We start from the raw sequence: 20019 nt of genomic DNA on the forward strand, positions 1-20019 counted from the left end.
TTTCACATATTCCTTTCCGTAATTTAAACGCTTCATTATATTTCGTTTTAAAACGACAGTCATCAACTAGCTCTCACGCCTATAAGTCGTGTCTTTTGCATATCGAGTGTTTTTTTCGACACTTTCTGTTTCTTCTTTTCGGACCTTTTATATACGTTTAATTCGTTCTTTCTTACTTTTTTCTTTTACTGTTCGCGCGCAGAATCTTATTAAAAGGTGCGCATCAGTGCTTCTCGTGCAAAATGGCCCCTGGGCCTCAAATTATCGAGGCGAATTGTTTCGCCGTATTCGATACAGGATACAGGATACAGGTTTCGGTTATGGATTTTCCAGAACTCCCATATATAAAAGTTGACGACCCCAAAGTCGTTGCGATGGAAGCTACTGACTCGGCCAAACCCCTTTCCTACTATTCCTGTTCTGCCATTTATCGTGCCATTAAGCAAATTAGTGATTAAGTTCACTCCATATCTACCCTTCGAGATGGTAAACTACTTCTGCTTGTCAAGAATAACGATATTGCAAACAAATTAATGAAATTAAAAGAACTACCTAACATATGTTCAATATCAGCCACTCTACACGAGTCTCTCAACCAAGTAAAAGAAGCGATATTTGCTCCATTTCTAAAAAAGGTTTCAGAGGAGGAGATAGTAAACGAGCTCAGCTCTCAAGGTGTCGTGTCAGTATTTAAATTTAATAAGTTTATTGAAGGAAAACCGCACCCCTCTGGGGTTTTGTTACTAACCTTCAACCTCTACAAGTTACCAAATGAAATTGACGTTGCCTGGTGTAAACTTTTGGTATGTCAATATATTCCTTCGCCAATGCGCTGCAAAAATGCCAACTTCTTGGTTATACAGTAAAGCACTGTAATCGTTCCCCTCTTTGTGTTAATTGTTCACTCCCTCCCTATGCCCCATCTGATTGCGAACGCATTTTTTGCATCAACTGCTTCCAACAACACGCATCATCTTCCAAAGACTGTACCAAATTCTTACAAGCAAAAGAGATAATAAAAATTAAAACAATAAAAAAATGTTCAATGCGCGAAGCAATAAAAATTCATAAGGAACAAACAACACCAGCTTTTCTATCCAATAACACATATGCTTCAATAGCGTCCAATTCCAATGAAAATATCCAAACAACAAACACTAACGTTGACTCTTCCACCACCGTAAACACTAACTACATTAGTTCTCCCAGCAACACTCAAAGATCAATTTCACCAAAAACCACCAAAAAGCATTTCTCCTTTACAGCAAACCAATATTTCCAAATCGCCCATAGTGGAATCCAATCTAGCATTAGAAAGGAACATTTCAACGAACGGACAAACGGAACTAACCTCTCTTGCCGCTCCATAAATTCTGATAGTCCACCAAGACTCTCTGCCTGTAGTGAATTCAACACTAACCTCACCACTAAAAATAGCCCACCTCTTTCTCAATAGAAGCCATCCATTCAAATGACTTCACCATACCAAGCAAACCCACCATTCTCTCCGTCTTCTCAATTCCAATCCCTACCTTTCGAACCTCTTCCATCCCTTTCTCTAGTACTTTCCAACACTTAAGAATTAATGATAAAATTTAATACAAACGATATCTGAACATACTATATACAGATAAACAAAATATTTTTTTCTCTCTGTCTTATTAATGACGCTTAAAGTCATCCAGTGGAACATAAACAGGTACAACAACAATTATGATGAACTCTTATTACTCATAAAAGAGCAAAACCCAGACGTTATTTGCATTCAAGAAACACATATCTCAGTTACTCCCAGTAACAACATTTCCTGTCCTAGGCAATACAGCGGTTATTTTTCGAATTTACATAACATCCAAAGCAATTAGCAAGGCGTTTGCATTTTAATAAAAAAATCATACCACTTGAAATTATGGATTTAAATTCCACACTATCAACAATAGTTCTTAAAATCAACTTAAATTTTAGCTTTACTATCATTAATACGTATATACCACCCCAGAAAGTCTTTAACGAAACTGATTTGAAAGATTTACTTTCCCAATTACCCCCACCGGTTTATGGACTGGGGATTTCAACGCGTGGAATACACTTTGGGGTTCCCGAAAATCAAACACAAGGGGTGCAATTATAGAGAATTTCTCATTGAACAGCAACCAATTCTTCTTAACAATGGCGCCCCCACACATTTTTCTCCCCACTCTTCCCTAACGAGCGTCGACCTTTCCCAATCGTCTCCCCAGCTCTCTCCCAGAATTAGTTGGGAAGCTTCCTCTATTCTCAGAGGTACTGACCACTTTCCTATATCGATCTCACTTCAAACAAACTTCCACTTTGAAATGTATAAGCATCTCCCAAAATGTATTATTTTACGCGCAAACTGGAATATTTTTCAAAGAGAAATTTTAAAAAGTTTACCCACCAGTCCAATCGACAACATCAACCAAGCCACATCTGCATTCACAAAACTGATTCGTTCTGCGGCAAATAAGTCGATCCCTCAAACCAAACGCAAGTCTTCAAAAGTTTTTCCGATCTGGTGGAACAAAGATCTTGGTCATATGCGTGACAAAAAAATGAATACTCGAATACTTTCAAGATATCAATGTCTGAATATAATCTGAATAATTACAAAAAGCAAACTCCTTCTTTAAAAGAGCTGTAAAGACGGCTAAAAGGAAAAGTTTTGAAGTATTCACTGCCAAAATCTCTCCTGCGTCAACTACCGAAAAGGTATGGTCAGACATTAAACTTTTGACTGGAATCCCTCACAACCATATTATAGCGGGATTCTGTAACCAGTCTCTAGGCTCTATTTGACACATTTTGAGGTAAAGTCTCAATTTGAGACTGGTTACTATTCACTAAACAGTCTCAGTCTCTAGTTTCAAAACATTGTCTCAAATTTTGTCAGCTGGTAATAAGCAGGTCACAAACGTATTGAGAAAAGAGAAAACAAGCAATGGACGAAGAAGTCGCAGCTTTTTTGTTAATTTTAGAAACATATGAAAATGAAGAAAGGTAAGTATTGTTTAAAGCAATGAATATAACAGTATTATTAATTTCTTTCAATCAGAAATGCAAACAGGAGGAATTTGGCGCACTTAAGGAATAGTGAGGATCCATTTTTATTGGAGGAAGAAATATTTAGAAAATATTTTCGTTTTCCAAAATCGTTGTGTTGGGACCTTATACAGGATTTGAAACCTCACGACAATCGTTTCCGAAAGTCTGCTATTCCTTTCGAGATTCGGGTGAGTGTTCATGCTTTTAAATTAAAATTTTTTACTAAACATTGGTGTACTATTTCTAGTTCGTTTCAGTGCTATATTTTTTTTCAAATGGCTCATACCAATACTGCATTGGAAATAGCCATTTATCTGCCATGAGCCAACCTAGCATATCCCGAAGTATAAGGCATATATGCAAACTTGTGTTGGAACACAAAAATGTGGAAATAAGTTTCCCAAATGCAACAGAGCACTACAACACGATTAAAATGGGGTAAAGTATATATATATGAGTTAAATTAAACAAGTATATCAAAACATAAATATATTTCTAGTTTCCATAATAAGTTTGGAATAAAAGGAGTGATTGGTGCTATTGACTGCACCCATGTTGCTATAATTGGACCGTCTTCGTCGTCTAACTTTATTCCACATGAATACATGAACCGAAAGGGTTACTACAGTATTAACTTAGAAGCGGTAGGTTAAAATATTAATTTTATATAATTAATGTACGTATATATGAATTTGAGATTTGTGACGACAAACTTATTTTTTGCCATTTAAATGCCCGTTTTTCTGGCTCATGCCATGACTCTGGCATTTGGAGAACATCGCCGGCCAGAATAGAATTATTAAGGGAACATGTTTCTGGTTCATTTAAATGGCTTCTAGGTGACTCAGGATATTCACTGGAGCCATGGCTTTTGACTCCTATATCAAACCCATCTGTATCAAATGAAGTTCTTTATAACAGAATCCATATAAAGGCCAGGAACATAATTAAAAGAGCCTTTGGTGTTTTAAAGTCTCGTTTCCGGTGCTTATCTAAAGAGCGAGTACTGAGGCATACACCCTCAAACGCCGCGTTCTTGGTTTATACTTGCTCAATTTTCCACAACATTTTGCAAAAACATGATATTTGTGACTTCGATGAAATCGACATGGAAAATTTTGAGGACTCTTCCTTCTTTGATAATTCTCCAGCTCAAACAAATCAGTATTACACTGCAGGAATAAATGCACGACGTAACTGCTTAAACTCTCTCACACAATCTTTGTAAATAAATATCTTTACAAATAAATATTTCATTTATATTTTCACAAAAAATTAATAAATTCATTTATTCAGTCTTTTATATGTATGTACATAATAATCATTAATACGAACATAAAAATCATTTAACTTATTCAGTTTTTCTTTTATATGTATGCACATTATATACATTAATAGGAGAACTTAAAAATAATTTAACATAAACATATTCTTTGGTGTGTATGTACATTATAAACATTACTAAGAACAACTTAAAAATATCTTCTTAACTTAAACAAATATTTTCTTAATTTTTTTTTTAAAACAACTTCCGATAGCTTTAAAATAGCACTTGCCATATTGTTCAAAGAGTCCGCAACATTTTGGAAGCATTGTTGCGATGTCTCTCTAAATTTTGCCTCTTCTTCGCTCCTCTTCTTCATTGTAGCCATCATGTCAGCAAACATTTCCTGAGAAGTCTGCCTTCGAGAACGTGACGTTGATGGCATCTCACTTACTGTCGGACTCTGCGGATCTAGATTGATTATAATGTCGTTCTAAACGAAAAAAGAAAACATTCCATTTTATTTACTAATAAAAAAATGTTTATAAACATATACGCAAAGATTTTATTTAATCATACCTCTACTCCAATAGTTGGGACATCAGGCAGCCCATCAACCACGGTCCTCCCTAGTGTTCCATCGCCCGCTCTTCCAACTCGGAGGATTGAATTTCCTGCATTGGTCCTCCGCCTGTCAATATCCTACTTACTTTTGCCTTTCTTGCCCTTGAGCGAATCTGGTTTTTCCAGTGGTTTAAACACTGTAAAATAAACAAGATATTTATTACAATTGAAATATATATATATATAAGTGTATATGTATGTAAAGATTTACCTCCTTCCATTTGGTAGGCGAACGTGATGGACCCTTTAGAGCGTTTAGCTGTTGAGCAAGTTCGATCCACAGCTCTTCTAACCTTTTGGGTCGCGTGGGATCGTTCTTGTGGAGCTTCATTTCAGGGTGAAGCTCTAGAAATGCTAAGTAGCATTCAATTTGCTCTTTTGTTGTACGCAAGGATTCTGGAATTGCAACAGTTAATTATATACAAGTAAAAGAATATAACAGCAAATTTAATTTAACGTTTACTTACCTTTGTTTTCCATTTTGAATGTATATTGACAATTCACTTATAGAGATCATCACAGATAATAATCGAATGTTGGTGTTTATGTTTTATACAAAACTCAATCAGGTAAAAGTAAAAAAAAAATCAATTTCACATAAATTTTAGCTCTATAGTATTTCAAATACATACATTTTATTTTTATTTTTATTTTTATTGGTAATTCATCTTTTTCACTGCGTTAAAGATAATTTAATATTTGTTATAGACGGTCTTTTTTCATTCAGGTTTTATATACATCTCCAAATAATGAAATGTGACAGATGGTCAGACCTCTTCGTTTTCAGTTGAGAGACTCGCAAATTTTTAGTGACTGTCACTTACAGAATAGCAAAATCGTCTCAAGTCTCAAAAATTGTCTCTAACTTATAATCTCAAATTTAGAGCACTTGGAATGTCTCACAACAGAATCGCACGGTTAATTTCATTAATACACAAATCAAGTAATGTCTGACGAAAAAGAGACATAACAGAATTTATAATGCGCTATCGAGAATGATGACCAATAGAGGCTGTGTGCGTTCCAGCCGGCGATTCTTAATAGCGAAAGCAATGAGTTCCGTAATACTGTATGCGGCACCAGTATGGATACAGGCAATGGATATAAAAGCGTATGCAAAACAAATAATTGCAGTGCATAGGCTTTCTGCAATTCGGGTAATAAGTGCTTTCCGGACTATATCAACCGACGCTGCTGAAGTATTAGCCAGCATGCCGCCCATTGACATCCAGGGAGATGAACTCGAGCGTTTATATCAATTATCAACGCCTAAAACAGTATCGGTAAGGACAGAGGAGAGAAACAAGAGTACTAAAATGTGGCAGGAGCGGTGGAATTCCTCATCCAAAGGGCGCTGGACCCATCGACTTATACCGGACATCCACTTGTGGATAGACAGACGACATGGGGACTTAGATTTCTATCTGACCCAAATACTTAGTGGACATGGATGCTTTAGAAGCTACCTTTTCAGATTCCACAATGACATTTGTCCGAACTGTCCGACGTGTACAGAGCATATAGAAGACTCTGAACATGTATTATTTCATTGCCCTCGATTTTCGAATACAAGGAACAGCTAAAAACCACACTCGGTGGTAGTTTTACGGTCGATAAACTTGACGACACTCATGTGTCAGTCGACTGATAAATGGAAAGCTGTCAGCGAAGCGTCAGCGTTCATAATGACCAAACTGAGATCTTTTCAACAGACTAGGCGTCCGTCAGTCCGCGCAATAGAGGAGACTTAAATGTCTTGTCCCTCCCACGAAGTAATACCTAGCCGGTGGTTCCGTGGGAGAGTCCTGAGTTGGGAGTAGGTTAGGTTTAGCGGATTAAAGTTCCGCACTTCGGCTTTCGATGCTTCCCCCTATTATAAAAAAAAAGGTAGAATATTTGAATGAAATAAAAACCAAAATGTGTATTCGTTGTTACTCTACAAGTATATTATTATAAATTATATTATTTTGTTTTGCATTTATCAGGGCAACAACAAAAACAAAAATGCACTGTTGCATGTCCTGACTTTATTTGCCCATATCGCTGGAACCAGTAGGAATATTTGAATGAAACAAAAGACAAAATACTTGTTATATATTAAAATATACATTTAAAAAAAATCATAGTAATCGGTTGAATAAGCATTAAAAAAACCGCAAAATAAGGTCCCGGGTACAAACGTATTCCGGGTGTGTGTTTACGTGGTATTTTCTGGGTGTGTGTTCTAGGGTTAAGCATGGCTTAAGCGCTCGATTTTCATGTTTAACGCTTTTATTTGCCTGCAACTCATGACTATTGGTTGCTGGCTGCTGAATTCTTCGTTAAGATAATGCTTACAGGTTTGGTCAGGGGGCACGGTTAAGATACAGGGACTTTGGGAATTCAAGTCAACCAACCAGAATTTCTATTACTACCGGAGCAAACAGAAATTTGCAGTTTCATATTAAACCGCGTAGCCAGCGGAAAAGGGAATATTCTTCTCTTGGACGACCTAGCGGGTACCGGCACAACTCTCTTGCTGAACTTTCTGCTGGCACAGTTGGGTAAGACAAAGTGGTTGCGCTGGCTGTTCCGTCCACCGGTATTCAAGCATCAGCTGAACTTTGCAAGTGAAGAGACACTTATTTACAACAGTGGTGCAAATTGATCGTGTAGAATGAATGCACAATGTCGCGATTGAAGCCCTGAATCCTAGTTTGCAATATATTCGAGACAATGGAATCTTGATGGGTGGAGTGGACAATGGAATCTTCCTGTCAGTTGATTTCCGGTAGACGTTGCCGATTATCGAACGAGGTACTGCACAGACGAGAAAAACGCATGCCTCACAATTTTGCGAATGAATCGTCCCTAACAGTGGCCAAGCCGGAACTGACGCCAGGAAGGTTTTGCTGTGTGTTTGATGGGATTGGAAAGGAATCATCCACTATAAGCTGCTCTTATATGATCAGCTTGACTCTTAATTCTACCATCTACTGCGAACAACTGGACAGCTTCCAGCGTCCGGAATTGGCCAACAGGAAGGGTGTAGTGTTCCACCAGGACAACGCCAGACCACACACTTCGTTGATGCCTCGTCAGAAGCTACGGGAGCTCGAATAGGAGTTTTTATCTCATTCACCATATAGTCCAGACATAGCGCCAGGGGATTACCACCTGTTCCTGTCTATGGCGAACGCCCTTGTTGGTGTAAATTTAAACTCAAAATAGGCTTGTGAAAAGTGGCTGTCTGAGTTCTTCACAAATAAGGAGGGAGGCTTCTACGAGGGGATTATTATGAAGTTTTCTTCTAGATGGAAACAAAGCAAAAAAGCGTGTAACTGCGCCGTGGATATATTTTCGTGTTTCGGTGACTAGAAGAGCTTGATACTGCCCTTCGCCTAATAACTACTACATTACTTTCTGACACTATGTTTACAGGAATCTATCTCTATTATTATTAGCAGGAGTACACTTTTCACTGAATACCGCCCAGCTGTGGTCTGGCTTATGAAGGTATACAATGTTAAGCATCGACTTTGCCGTATTAATCGAGACGCTTCCGCCCTTTTCTTGATTACAAAAAGATTTCCACGAATTTTTTTTTGCTTTCCTTACTTCTTTTTTGCATAAACTTAAGAGGTCTCTTCTCTTTGGGATAGTTTGAGTAAGTTAAATTACTTCCTTTAAACTTTCTGTATGCTTTTAAGTACGGGAGATCACCATGGGCCTAATTCTAATTCCCACTAAGTGTTAGTTCTTTCTTTACTACATGGTATTGGGCAAACGACCTCTAAAGCTTGTCGACAAGAGTCTGATATCTGTTTAACGAGGATGTCCAGGTCGTCATTATTCTCTGATTGGAATGGTTGCAAACGTCTTTAGCTCTTATAGGTGCATTTGCCAGTTCATTTTTCTATCACAAAAACCCTCACCAATCTTCGCTATTGCAGCTTTAGATAGGTTGACCGACCGCTCGTCATCACAAGCTATCATCTTTATTTGACCTTGGTACCATCCGGCACCCGTGCATGACGGTGGCAGACCTGGATTGCTTAAGCACTTCCAGCGCCACATTAATAAGAGCTGCTTGCACCCATTTCCATTGAGGAGGCGTCCCCAATGCTTATTTAACTTAGCTTTGTCGGTTGGCTGCCTCTGCTGCCGCTCCAACTATAAAATAGTCTCTGCCTACGTCGTGATTATGTGATATCTACCACCAGTCGGAGGGTCCAGCGATGGATTATTGCCGACTACCAACCATCAAAAATGAATTAGATTCACTCCGCATTCGTTTGTAATTATATATTTCACTTCATTTAGAAATATTTATTTTTTTAACTTTATATTTAAAATTGTATTTTTTCTTAATAACTTAAGGGTAAAATCGGAAGAATTATTGATGTTCGACTGAAGTTGTGTGCTCTCTGCATTAAATTGGGTACTCATTTATTCAGGGGGTAGGTGAAGTATTCACCTGGTTTTACCAATTTTTGACACAAGAGCACGGTGGTATTAAAAGATATCAACCGATATTGAATTTCAATACTAGATTTGACATTTTGACTGCTTCTTTCGTTAAAAAGTCAGCGATAAGCACAGCACCCACATGTTCGATATCTTGAAAGTTATTTTCCGATTACAACAAATATAATACCTTAATGGTATTATTTTTGCAATACTAAGTTTTATTTTGACAGCGTCCACGTATTCAATGTCTGAATACTTGAAAAGTTATATTTCAATTTAAACAATTTTTAAGGTTTCCATCCTTCATTGCGTTATTGGCAATATTTGTTTTAGTTTAACAACGTCACTTGCACCCGACTTCCATACAAGTATATGTGAGATGAAAAAATCGAGTGAGATTTACATAATATGTTATTTCTTGGTTGTAGTCCGATTTTACCTATTCCACTGCAGCACGAGAAAGTTAGTATAATCTAGTACCCCAAATTTGGTTAAAGTTGGTTGAGTATTTATTGAATTTTATTTACAGATGGACGGCTCCACGACCATTGTCCAATTTTTATTCCTATTCCTATGAAGAACGAAACAAAACACCTTCCGTATTTAAAGCAATTTTCATATCTTGGATTTACTTACAAATTGCTTCATCAATCCCTGCTTTTTGTAAAGCGCTGGTAGAAATTTATGAGGAGGCACTAAAGTTTCAGTTTAATTGGTCAAAAGTATACATTCTCAATAATGGGCGAATGACAAGGAACTCAAAAACATATACTTAGAAAGTAGAGTCAAGTGGGATTCTGATTTAATTAATCAGTAACATAACCCTCTTGTTGATAAAAAAATAAAAAATAAATAAAGTAAACGAATTCAGTAACACGATTAAATATTTTGTAAATTGTCGGTATAAAGAAATCAATGAACAGAACTTTTGCGATTTAATAGGTATAGAAGGGTACGATAAAGGGGATAAGCCTGATGAAGGTTGAAATGCGACCACTTGCAGTAAGACATCATTACGACCTCTGACCATAAAACCATCTTTATACTATATTAAAATGACGTGTCACGTTCTTTGTCCGCGATGAACTTCTAAACTACTAAACCGAGTTCGAATCAACTTAGAAGATAAGATAGTAATAAATAATCATTAATAAAAAATACAGTGAAAGCTCGATTAAATAGACGCTCTTTTAAGCGGTTGCAATAACCATGCACAATGTTGAAGTTTATTAAGTACAATCTATTAACTAGACAACTCAGAAAGGCTGGTAACCAGACATTGAGAAAACAACCTTGAATTCGTTATTTTTTCCAATAAAATTTATTGGTATGAACATATTCAAAATAAAACCTCAAGTAGTACAATCCCTTGAGTTGTTATAACGACAAAAACGTTTTCGCCTTTATCCGTAAATAAAATTTTTACTGTATTGAATAGTTTATTATATAGTATAAAATGTATACCACAGCAACGCGTGGCCGGATCCACTTGTGTATTATAAAATAAAACTAAATTATTTTATTACAGAAAATAAAAAGCAACCGCAATGAGTCATAAGCAACGGCGAACTCGTACAAATTTTACCACAGAACAACTAAACAATCTGGAAAAACTCTTTGATGAGACTCATTATCCCGACGCTTTTATGAGAGAAGCATTAAGCCTGCGCCTTGGATTAAATGAAGCAAAAGTACAAGTAAGATTTGTAGATACTTAATGTATATTTTCCAGCAAACAAGTCAATCAAAGGAGTGCCAGTTTAGTTGGATTTAAAATTTCATTATACCTATGTTTTTTTGACAACTTTAGTGTTCATATTTTTCGATTTCCAATTGCATATCCAGAGGTTAAACTTTCTCTTTAAGTCCTGAGTGTTTTGTATGGTTCTGTGGATTTTCTATTATACCAAATATCTTGTTCGTATTTATCAAGTGCAGTACGGTATACATATGTGGGAAAGAATGCATGTCTCCCGAATCCATTTCAAAAAATCTTGTAAGTGTATCTAGATTCTCTATAAAGTATATATGTATAGTACATATGTATACGTCCATGAACTATTGATATCGGTATTAATACCAATATTATAAGTATCGAACATACTTCGTATAATTTATAATAAAGAGAAATTAGTGGGCGCGATGAGCATCGTTTAGTAGTTAATGTACTGTACATACATACATATATTTAGTATACGAATATATTGTAGCAAACTTCCTACAGATTCGAAGTAAATTGCAAATTGCCACCAATATAGTAGTATGGTTTTACTGCCGATTTTTATACTCTCGCAACAATGTTGCTAAGGAGAGTATTATAGTTTTGTTCACATAACGGTTGTTTGTAAGTCCTAAAACTAAAAGAGTCAGATATAGGGTTATATATACCAAAGTGATCAGGGTGACGAGTAGAGTCGAAATCCGTCTGTCCGTCCGTCCGTCTGTCCGTCCGTCCATAAATAAAGATATTAAAGTGAAATTTGGCACAAAGGATCGCATTAGGGAGGGGCATATTTGGACGCAATGTTTGTGGAAAAGTGGGCGTGGCCCCGCCCCCTTCTAAGTTTTGTGTACATATCTCGGAAACTACTATAGCTATATCAACCAAACTCTACAGAGTCGTTTTCTTCAGGCATTTCCATATACATTTCAAAAATGGAAGAAATCGGATAATAACCACGCCCACCTCCCATACAAAGGTTATGTTGAAAATCACTAAAAGTGCGTTAACCGACTAACAAAAAACGTCAGAAACACTAAATTTTACGGAAGAAATGGCAGAAGGAAGCTGCACCCAGGCTTTTTTAATTGAAAATGGGAGTGGCATCGCCCACTTATGGACCAAAACCGTATCTCAGGAGCTACTAGACCGATTTCAATGAAATTCGGTATATAATATTTTCTTAACACCCTGATGACATGTACGAAATATGGGTGAAATCGGTTCACAACCACGCCTTCTTCCAATATAACGCTATTTTGAATTCCATTTGATGCCTTCTCTGAATAATTTATAGTACGTTAGGAACCAATGATGATAGCGGAATAAAACTTTACAAAAATACGGTATTTGAAAAATATGTAAATGACGGATAATGAAATCTCGATTATCACTTTATCATGCGAGAGTATAAAATGTTCGGTGACACCCGAACTTAGCCCTTCCTTACTTGTTATGATATACTCTTGCAACATGTTGCCAGCGAGTATAATAGTTTTGTTCACATAGCGGAGGTATGTATCACCTAAAATTAATCGATTTAAATAAATGATCAGGATGATGAGACGAGTTGAAAAATCATCAAATTCACTCAAGATGAATCCTATTACATACCGACAATGTGAAAATTAATGAAATAGGATCATAACTCCCCTCACATTCTTATATACTACGTATATTGGATATATGTACTATAGTTTAAAGTTTATATGTGAAATTCTACGAATTAGCCATATTCCCAAATATCACATGATATTTGTTATTCTACCAAACCTTATGCCAAATATGGCGGTATATAAAAGTGCTAGGATTCCAATTCTCTGCTTGATATTTTGTACCTTAACTTATGTATTTCCCTGCCTTTGGTCCTGGTAACTTGAATGGTAATGAAATACACCGGAATCCTTACTTGTTTTGTATTGTATCTTTCGGCAATAGCTTTCATAAGTTTTTAATATTTTACAATTTATAATCAATGCTTCCTTCTTTAAGTTAAAAATTAATTTTCTCCGGAAACTTGGGGTTTTTTTTTAATTCTCATTTAACAATATTTTATTTATCTTATTTATTTATTATTTATTTCGTTACATTATTGTGTTTACTATTATGTAATGATTTGGAAATGTGATTGGAGTCGAAATTGAGTTGGAATTACCATATTAATCGGTTATGTTAAGCGTTTCTATAGGGTAATTCAGCGACATGTTGGTGTTTCAAGAGATACAAAGTGTTCAACACTGAAATTATTCAATGCTTACCTCTTCATTGCAATGGTCATTATCAATCTTTCGGAGTCATATTCCAACTACAGTTCTTTTTCATTAACAGTTAACTTTAATTTGATGGAACGATCGGTGTAGATTAGTTATCTACAATTTTTCTACATGTATAAGTTCCACACCAACAAAGTTAGACTATTCTTCGAAAATCAATGAGTACGTGTATCTAAAGGACCGAACCGGCAACATATATGTAGATGAGAGAGCAGCGAACAGTAAAACAACGAAATCTTATTTCTTATTAATCTTATTCATTTAAAATTATTTGTGCAAATCAGAATGAAATAATTTATTTTAACAAAATCAGCTAAATACGGGATTTGCCAGATCTTTTTTCAATCGTCAAAACACTTCCAAACTCGATTTTTGGGATAACCTTTAGCTCTTTTAGCGATTTTCATGTATCTTGCAAAACGAGTGCTTTTACGGTTCTCCTTAGTTTTCGAAATAGAAAAAAGGACACAAAGCCATGCCTGGCGATTATCGAGACCATCGTTACAGTATTGTTTTTGTTTGTAAATATACAAGTAAGATTATTTACTCCAACCTTAGAAACTTGGAATCTTTAAATGGCGACAGTATTGCCAAAATATTGGTGAAATATATTACGTTGTCAAAAAAGTCTTGTGGTATTTTCACTAGTTGGCGCTGAAAGCGCGTAATTCTAGTTTTATTCGTCGCATCGGGTCATGCTATACCTTTTTGGAAAGCTCATTTCACGCGCTAACACGTGTTTGATTGATTATTGTTTTCTTAAAGTCGTTCGAGAGTTATAGCGTCGCAAACATGGAGCAAAATAAAGAGAAAATACGGCATATTTTACAGTACTACTACGATAAAGGCAAAAATGCATCTCAAGCCGCCAATAAAATTTGTGCAGTTTATGGACCCGATACAGTTTCAATTTCGTTCTGGTGTAGAGGTGGTCGAAGATGCGCCACGCTCTGGAAGGCCTGTCGTCGAAAATTGCGATAAAATCGCTGAATTGGTCGAAAGAGACCGGCATAGTAGCAGCCGTAGCATCGGTCAAGAGCTGGGCATGAGTCATCAAAAATTCATTTCAATTTCAATAAAAACAAGTAAGAAAGGGCTAAGTTCGGGTGTCACCGAACGTTTTATACTCTCGCATGGTAAAGTGATAATCGAGATTTCATAATACGTCATTTACATATTTTTCAAATACCGTATTTTTGTAAAGTTTTATTCCGCTATCATCATTGGTTCCTAACGTACTATAAATTATTCAGAGAAGGCATCAAATGGAATTCAAAATAGCTTTATATTGGAAGAAGGCGTGGTTGTGAACCGATTTCACCCATATTTCGCACATGTCATCAGGGTGTTAAGAAAATATTATATACCGAATTTCATTGAAATCGGTTTAGTAGCTCCTGAGATATGGTTCATGGTCCATAAGTGGGCGGCGCCACTCCCATTTTCAATTTTTAAAAAAAGGCTGGGTGCAGCTTCCTTCTGCCACTTCTTCCGTAAAATTTAGTGTTTCTGACGTTTTTTGTTATTCGGTTAACGCACTTTTAGTGATTTTCAACATAACCTTTGTATGGGAGGTGGGCGTGGTTATTATCCGATTTCTTCCATTTTTGAAATGTATATGGAAATGCCTGAAGGAAACGACTCTATAGAGTTTGGTTGACATAGCTATAGTAGTTTCCGAGATATGTACAAAAAAAATAGTAGGGGGCGGGGCCACGCCCACTTTTCCAAAAGAATTACGTCCAAATCTGCCCCTCCCTAATGCAATCCTTTGTGCCAAATTTCACTTTAATATCTTTATTTATGGCTTAGTTATGACACTTTATAAGTTTTCGGTTTTCGCCATTTTGTGGGCGTGGCGATGGGCCGATTTTGCCCATCTTCGAACTTTACTTTCTTATGGAGCCAAGAAATACGTGTACTAAGTTTCATCATGATATCTCAATTTTCACTCAAGTTACAGCTTGCACGGGCGGACAGACGGACGGACAAACGGACGGACGGACAGACAGACATCCGGATTTCAACTCTACTCGTCATCCTGATCACTTTGGTATATATAACCCTATATCTGACTCTTTTAGTTTTAGGACTTACAAACAACCGTTATGTGAACAAAACTATAATACTCTCCTTAGCAACTTTGTTGCGAGAGTATAATAAAAGACTTGATTACATACTTAAAAGATTTGCAGAAATGTGGAATAAAAACCACAGATTAAATTCAAAAGTTATACAAAAAAATTCGAATTGGTTTGCACAATATGAATATATATTATTAAGACGACAATCATCCGTATTGAGTCAAGATCAAGGACGTCCTAGATTAAGTCTGATAGAGTGCTCAGAGAGAACGAAGCGGCGAAGGTTAGCAGATTTAGCAGAACTCGATGTGTCCGCTGTTGATGATTTGCGTTGAGCTTGTAGGAAACCGAATAAGTCGATCTTTCGCGCAAAGACATGTGACGTAATATCACTTATCACTGAAGCAAATTTAGCGAAGAACCAGTATCAACTTATTAGAAGCTTCGTTAACAACAAATTTGATGTTCACTTTTTACCTTGCTATGATAATATTTTAAAGGAAAAACAGAAAAGTTATCCTGTTAGAGTTGCAAAGCGATGTAATTAATGAACTCAATGACTCCTCTAATTAACTAACATTAATAGCAAAATGGGCCTTTGATGGCAGTTCTGGGCAGAGCGAATATAAGCAAAAATTCGAAAATAATAATTTGGAAGACAGTAATTTATTTGTTACGTCATATGTCCCTCTACAAATGATAATAAAATCGCAAAATGATGAGGAGCACATACTAATTTGGAAAAACCCCCGACCTTCATCCACCCGCAATTGCCGTCCTGTTCGAATTCAGTTTCAAAAGGAATCAGTTCAATTAACCCTAAATGAAGAATTATATTTTAAAAACAAAATTCAACAATTAAGTCCCACTGAGTTCAAAACAGCTACCAATCGTAAATTTTATATCGATCACATTCTTCAACTTACAATGGGGGATAGCAAAGTGTGCAATGCCTTAACTGAAACCTCATCTGCAAAATGCTATATATGCCTGGCCAAACCTACTGAGATGAACGATTTTGACAAATGCTTGAAAAAAGAAGTACGAACAGATCGCTACGAATTTGGATTGTCTCCATTACGTGCCTACATTCGATTTTTTGAATATTTCCGTCACATTTCTTATAGATTTGAAATCAGACAATGGCAAATAAGGGGTTTAGAAGATAACGAACGATTTCCAAGACGGAAAAAAAACGTGGAGTGCGAGTTTCGTGAAAGAATAGGTCTTATAGTCGACAAACCAAAAACAGGTGGTAGTGGATCTTCAAACGATGGAAATACTGCTAGAAAATTTTTCAACAATGCCCATATATCTGCTGAAATAACAGGCATAGAAAAAGTATTGATTGAAAATTGTGCAGTATTACTACAAGCTTTATCATCAGGGTACAAAATTAACGTGGAAAAATTTAGGAAATTTGCGCTAGATACTGCAAAAGAATTAACATCAAAGTATTCCTGGTATTATCTTCCTGCGTCAGTCCATACAATTTTAATTCACGCTCCCGATGTTATTCAATATGCATTAGTTTCAATTAGAGAGCTCTCAGAAGAAGCTGCTGAGTCAAGGAATAGGAACGTTAGGTTGTATCGACTCCATCATACACGAAAGAACTCACGTGTCGTTACAAATCAGGACTTATTAAACCGATTACAATTGAGCTCAGATCCTTTCATTTTTGGTCAAAGAAAACTACGATGCAAAAGTATATCAATTTTATTAAAATCAGTTTTTGATTTAGTTGAATAATATTCAAATAATTCTTTTTTGGTAATCAACGTTTTTATTATTATCATCGGTGGGTGGCGGAATTTGAAACCAGATAGGGCTTTGGAGCGGTTTATTTATGTTAAAATAATTTTTTTGATTTTAAAAAGCTGAGGAAAAAATTTCACTTTAATATAGGCAGTGGAAGTATTTTTGACCGCTGATTTCATTCAAGACCGACCACTGTGCATTGGCACGAAGATATTCTGACTTCAATAGATGAGAATCGCTTCCGCCAAATATTACGAGTAAATCAGTCACAATTTAATCATCTTTTAGCATTGATTTCATCCACAAAATGCAAGATTAAACAGTTTTCGCTAAATATGTCTACAACTGACTGGCTAAATGAGCTTCTGAGCCCCCCTTTAATGTAACACAGCTACACCCCACACATACACACCATACTCAACACATGGGCATCATGCACATCATATTTTCATCCCACACTACACACCCCATACTCAACACATCGGCATCATGCACACCGCATCATCATATACTAGGATACCAAAACACAATTAACAAAAGGGACTGGCGGACGGCGCCGAGCTTCTTTTGTTTACGGTCCGTGCGCATATCCATACGCTAACTTCCAACCGCTTCAAGTTTCATCGTTTAATGCTCTTTTTTCGAATTCGTCAAAGGTGAGTGCCGGTAGTTTATTTCTATAGCAATTTATATATGGTCCTTCGATCCATACCGGACGGCACTAGTGATAAAATAAATTAAAAAAATAAATAAATAAATAAATAAAAATTAATCACGATGACGTGACGACGCGGTAAATAATAAATAACATCCATTACTAAAACAAAAAAAAATTTTGTGAAGTGAATAAACAATAAACCTATACGAAGAAAACACATTATATGTGCACATAATTGTGATTTAACAAAAACAAAACAACGGTGAAAAATTTTGATTTTGTAAAAAACGGAGGTGACCAAGGGAGCAAAACCAAAAGGCCGTTAGTGACAACCAAAAACAAGGAAATATAAACAACCTGTGAAAAAAAAATTTTAAACACCGGTGGTGACAAAGTGGGAAACAAAAGCCGTTGGCTAATAAAAGAAAACAGTACCAGTACAGTACAAAACCTCCACCAAAAACCAAAAAAAATTTAACGGTAGTGTCAAAAACAAATAGTGAAAAAGAAAAAACAATTGGAAAAGAAAAGGAAAGAAAAGGAAAAAAAGAGAAAAGTGAGGTGACAAAGTTGTGGTGCGCAAACGGAAATAAAAAATTATTACAAACAAGCACAGTGCTGTATCAACAAAATCCCAAAGTGAGACAAAATAGAAATCTGGAAACACAACCACAACACCAGCAGCAAAAGGACTGGGGAGAAGAAAAACAGTCACAAACCGGCACAAAAAGGCACACGCAAATCAAGACATGCACACTTACAAGTATTATCCCCAAAAGCCCCCGGCGGAAATCAAAAATTGGAGATAAAATACATACATACATACATATATGTCACATATATTTCTATAACATCCAAAGAGCATAACTTGCTCATTTACTAGTTTAACCATAACCACATTAATATATATATTTCAAAAATACATATACATTAGAGTGATTCAAAAAAAAAAAAATTTTTTTCGTTTGGTACTCGAAAAAATAGGTTCCTGAAGACCTCTAAGAAAGCCTCTCCAAACATGAGTTTTTAATTGTAACGGGAAGGTCGTCCTACATACAATTTTTTGTTATTATCAGATAGAAAAATTTATATCTCGCTTCCAACTACTTGAAAAAATATCTCGTTCCTTAGATTTTGTAGGAAATTGAATGCTCTACAAAAAAGGTCTACGATGATTTTTTCGTAAGCCCAAACGTTTAAAAGATATTAACAGTTAAAATTTGATTATTTTTGGGAAAATTTTTTATTTCTTATGAATTTTATAACTCAATAAAAAAAAATTATTATGAATGATGTAGCTCATAGTTTTGTTGGAAATTTACTGCTCTATAAACATGGTCTGTTATGATTTTTCGATTGAGTTAAGCGTTTACGAGATATTCATCGTCAAACATCAGTGCATATTAAGGTGGATCAAAAAAAAAAATTTTTTTTTTCGTTTGGTACTCTGAAAAATAGGTTCCTAGACACCTCTAAGAAAGCCTATAAGTTTCATGTACATATATGCGGCGTAATTATAAAAATATACATATACATAAGAACGAGTGAACTTGAGAAAATTACCTGCGGTCGGTTAATTCTCTTTTCGTGGTTTTTCATACGAACATATACATATATACATACGCATATAAATATATACAATATATACTGAAAATACTGAAAAACTAACTCGATTCCGATTCTACTCGAGAGTTTACCATCCCTACTGGCAGCCATCGCGTGCACATATAACACCTCCGCACAATAACCACCACAAAAAAAAAAATATTTTTTTCCATGTTATTTATATGGAAAACAGAAAATTTGAAAGAGGCACCTCTTAATATTAATATTAAGAGCTCATCTTTTGAGTGACTTTTTTCTTACACATTTCGAAAGTTTTGAGCCGGTTTTTCAGTTGAAAAAAAAAAGGTTGCCTCAGAATGACACACCCTAATGTATAGGTATACCTTATAGGACAGTCGGACATAAAGCTCATATAAAAGAAATATACACAGAAAAATAAAATACTTTAAATAATTTCCGGTCATTAAAAAAATAATTAAATCAAATTTAAGGGATTAATTGTTTACTTCATTTTAAAACTCTTATTAACTTAAAAGAGTTCGCAATTACACAGATTA

At 35.7% G+C, this 20019-nt stretch overlaps 2 protein-coding genes and 1 long non-coding RNA gene across 3 annotated transcripts in view; 2 read left to right on the forward strand and 1 right to left on the reverse strand.

Moving 5' to 3' along the window:
* Nucleotides 1-2959: 2959 nt before the first annotated feature.
* On the forward strand, nucleotides 2960-4014 carry LOC120782024 (putative nuclease HARBI1). Its single transcript, XM_040114181.1, has 6 exons — nucleotides 2960-3018; nucleotides 3086-3251; nucleotides 3311-3501; nucleotides 3563-3707; nucleotides 3761-3874; nucleotides 3985-4014. The coding sequence occupies exons 1-6, from the start codon at nucleotides 2960-2962 to the stop codon at nucleotides 4012-4014; spliced, it is 705 nt and encodes a 234-aa protein (XP_039970115.1).
* A 616-nt stretch (nucleotides 4015-4630) lies between these two features.
* LOC120782033 lies at nucleotides 4631-5344 on the reverse strand. Its single transcript, XR_005706210.1, has 3 exons — nucleotides 5163-5344; nucleotides 4907-5088; nucleotides 4631-4820 (listed from the first exon to the last, which is right to left on the reverse strand). It is a non-coding gene; the product is annotated as an uncharacterized LOC120782033 (long non-coding RNA).
* Nucleotides 5345-10934: 5590 nt separating this feature from the next.
* Nucleotides 10935-20019, forward strand: part of LOC120782021 (short stature homeobox protein 2-like) — a 33749-nt gene continuing 24664 nt past the window's right edge. Inside the window, exon 1 of the mRNA XM_040114179.1 lies at nucleotides 10935-11097. Coding sequence (XP_039970113.1) covers nucleotides 10948-11097 — 150 coding nt within the window. The 5' untranslated portion in view covers nucleotides 10935-10947. The remainder of the gene's footprint in view (nucleotides 11098-20019) is intronic.

This window comes from Bactrocera tryoni, unplaced genomic scaffold (genome assembly GCF_016617805.1).
Source record: "Bactrocera tryoni isolate S06 unplaced genomic scaffold, CSIRO_BtryS06_freeze2 scaffold_9, whole genome shotgun sequence".
In the NCBI taxonomy this organism is placed as follows: Eukaryota; Metazoa; Arthropoda; class Insecta; order Diptera; family Tephritidae; genus Bactrocera; species Bactrocera tryoni.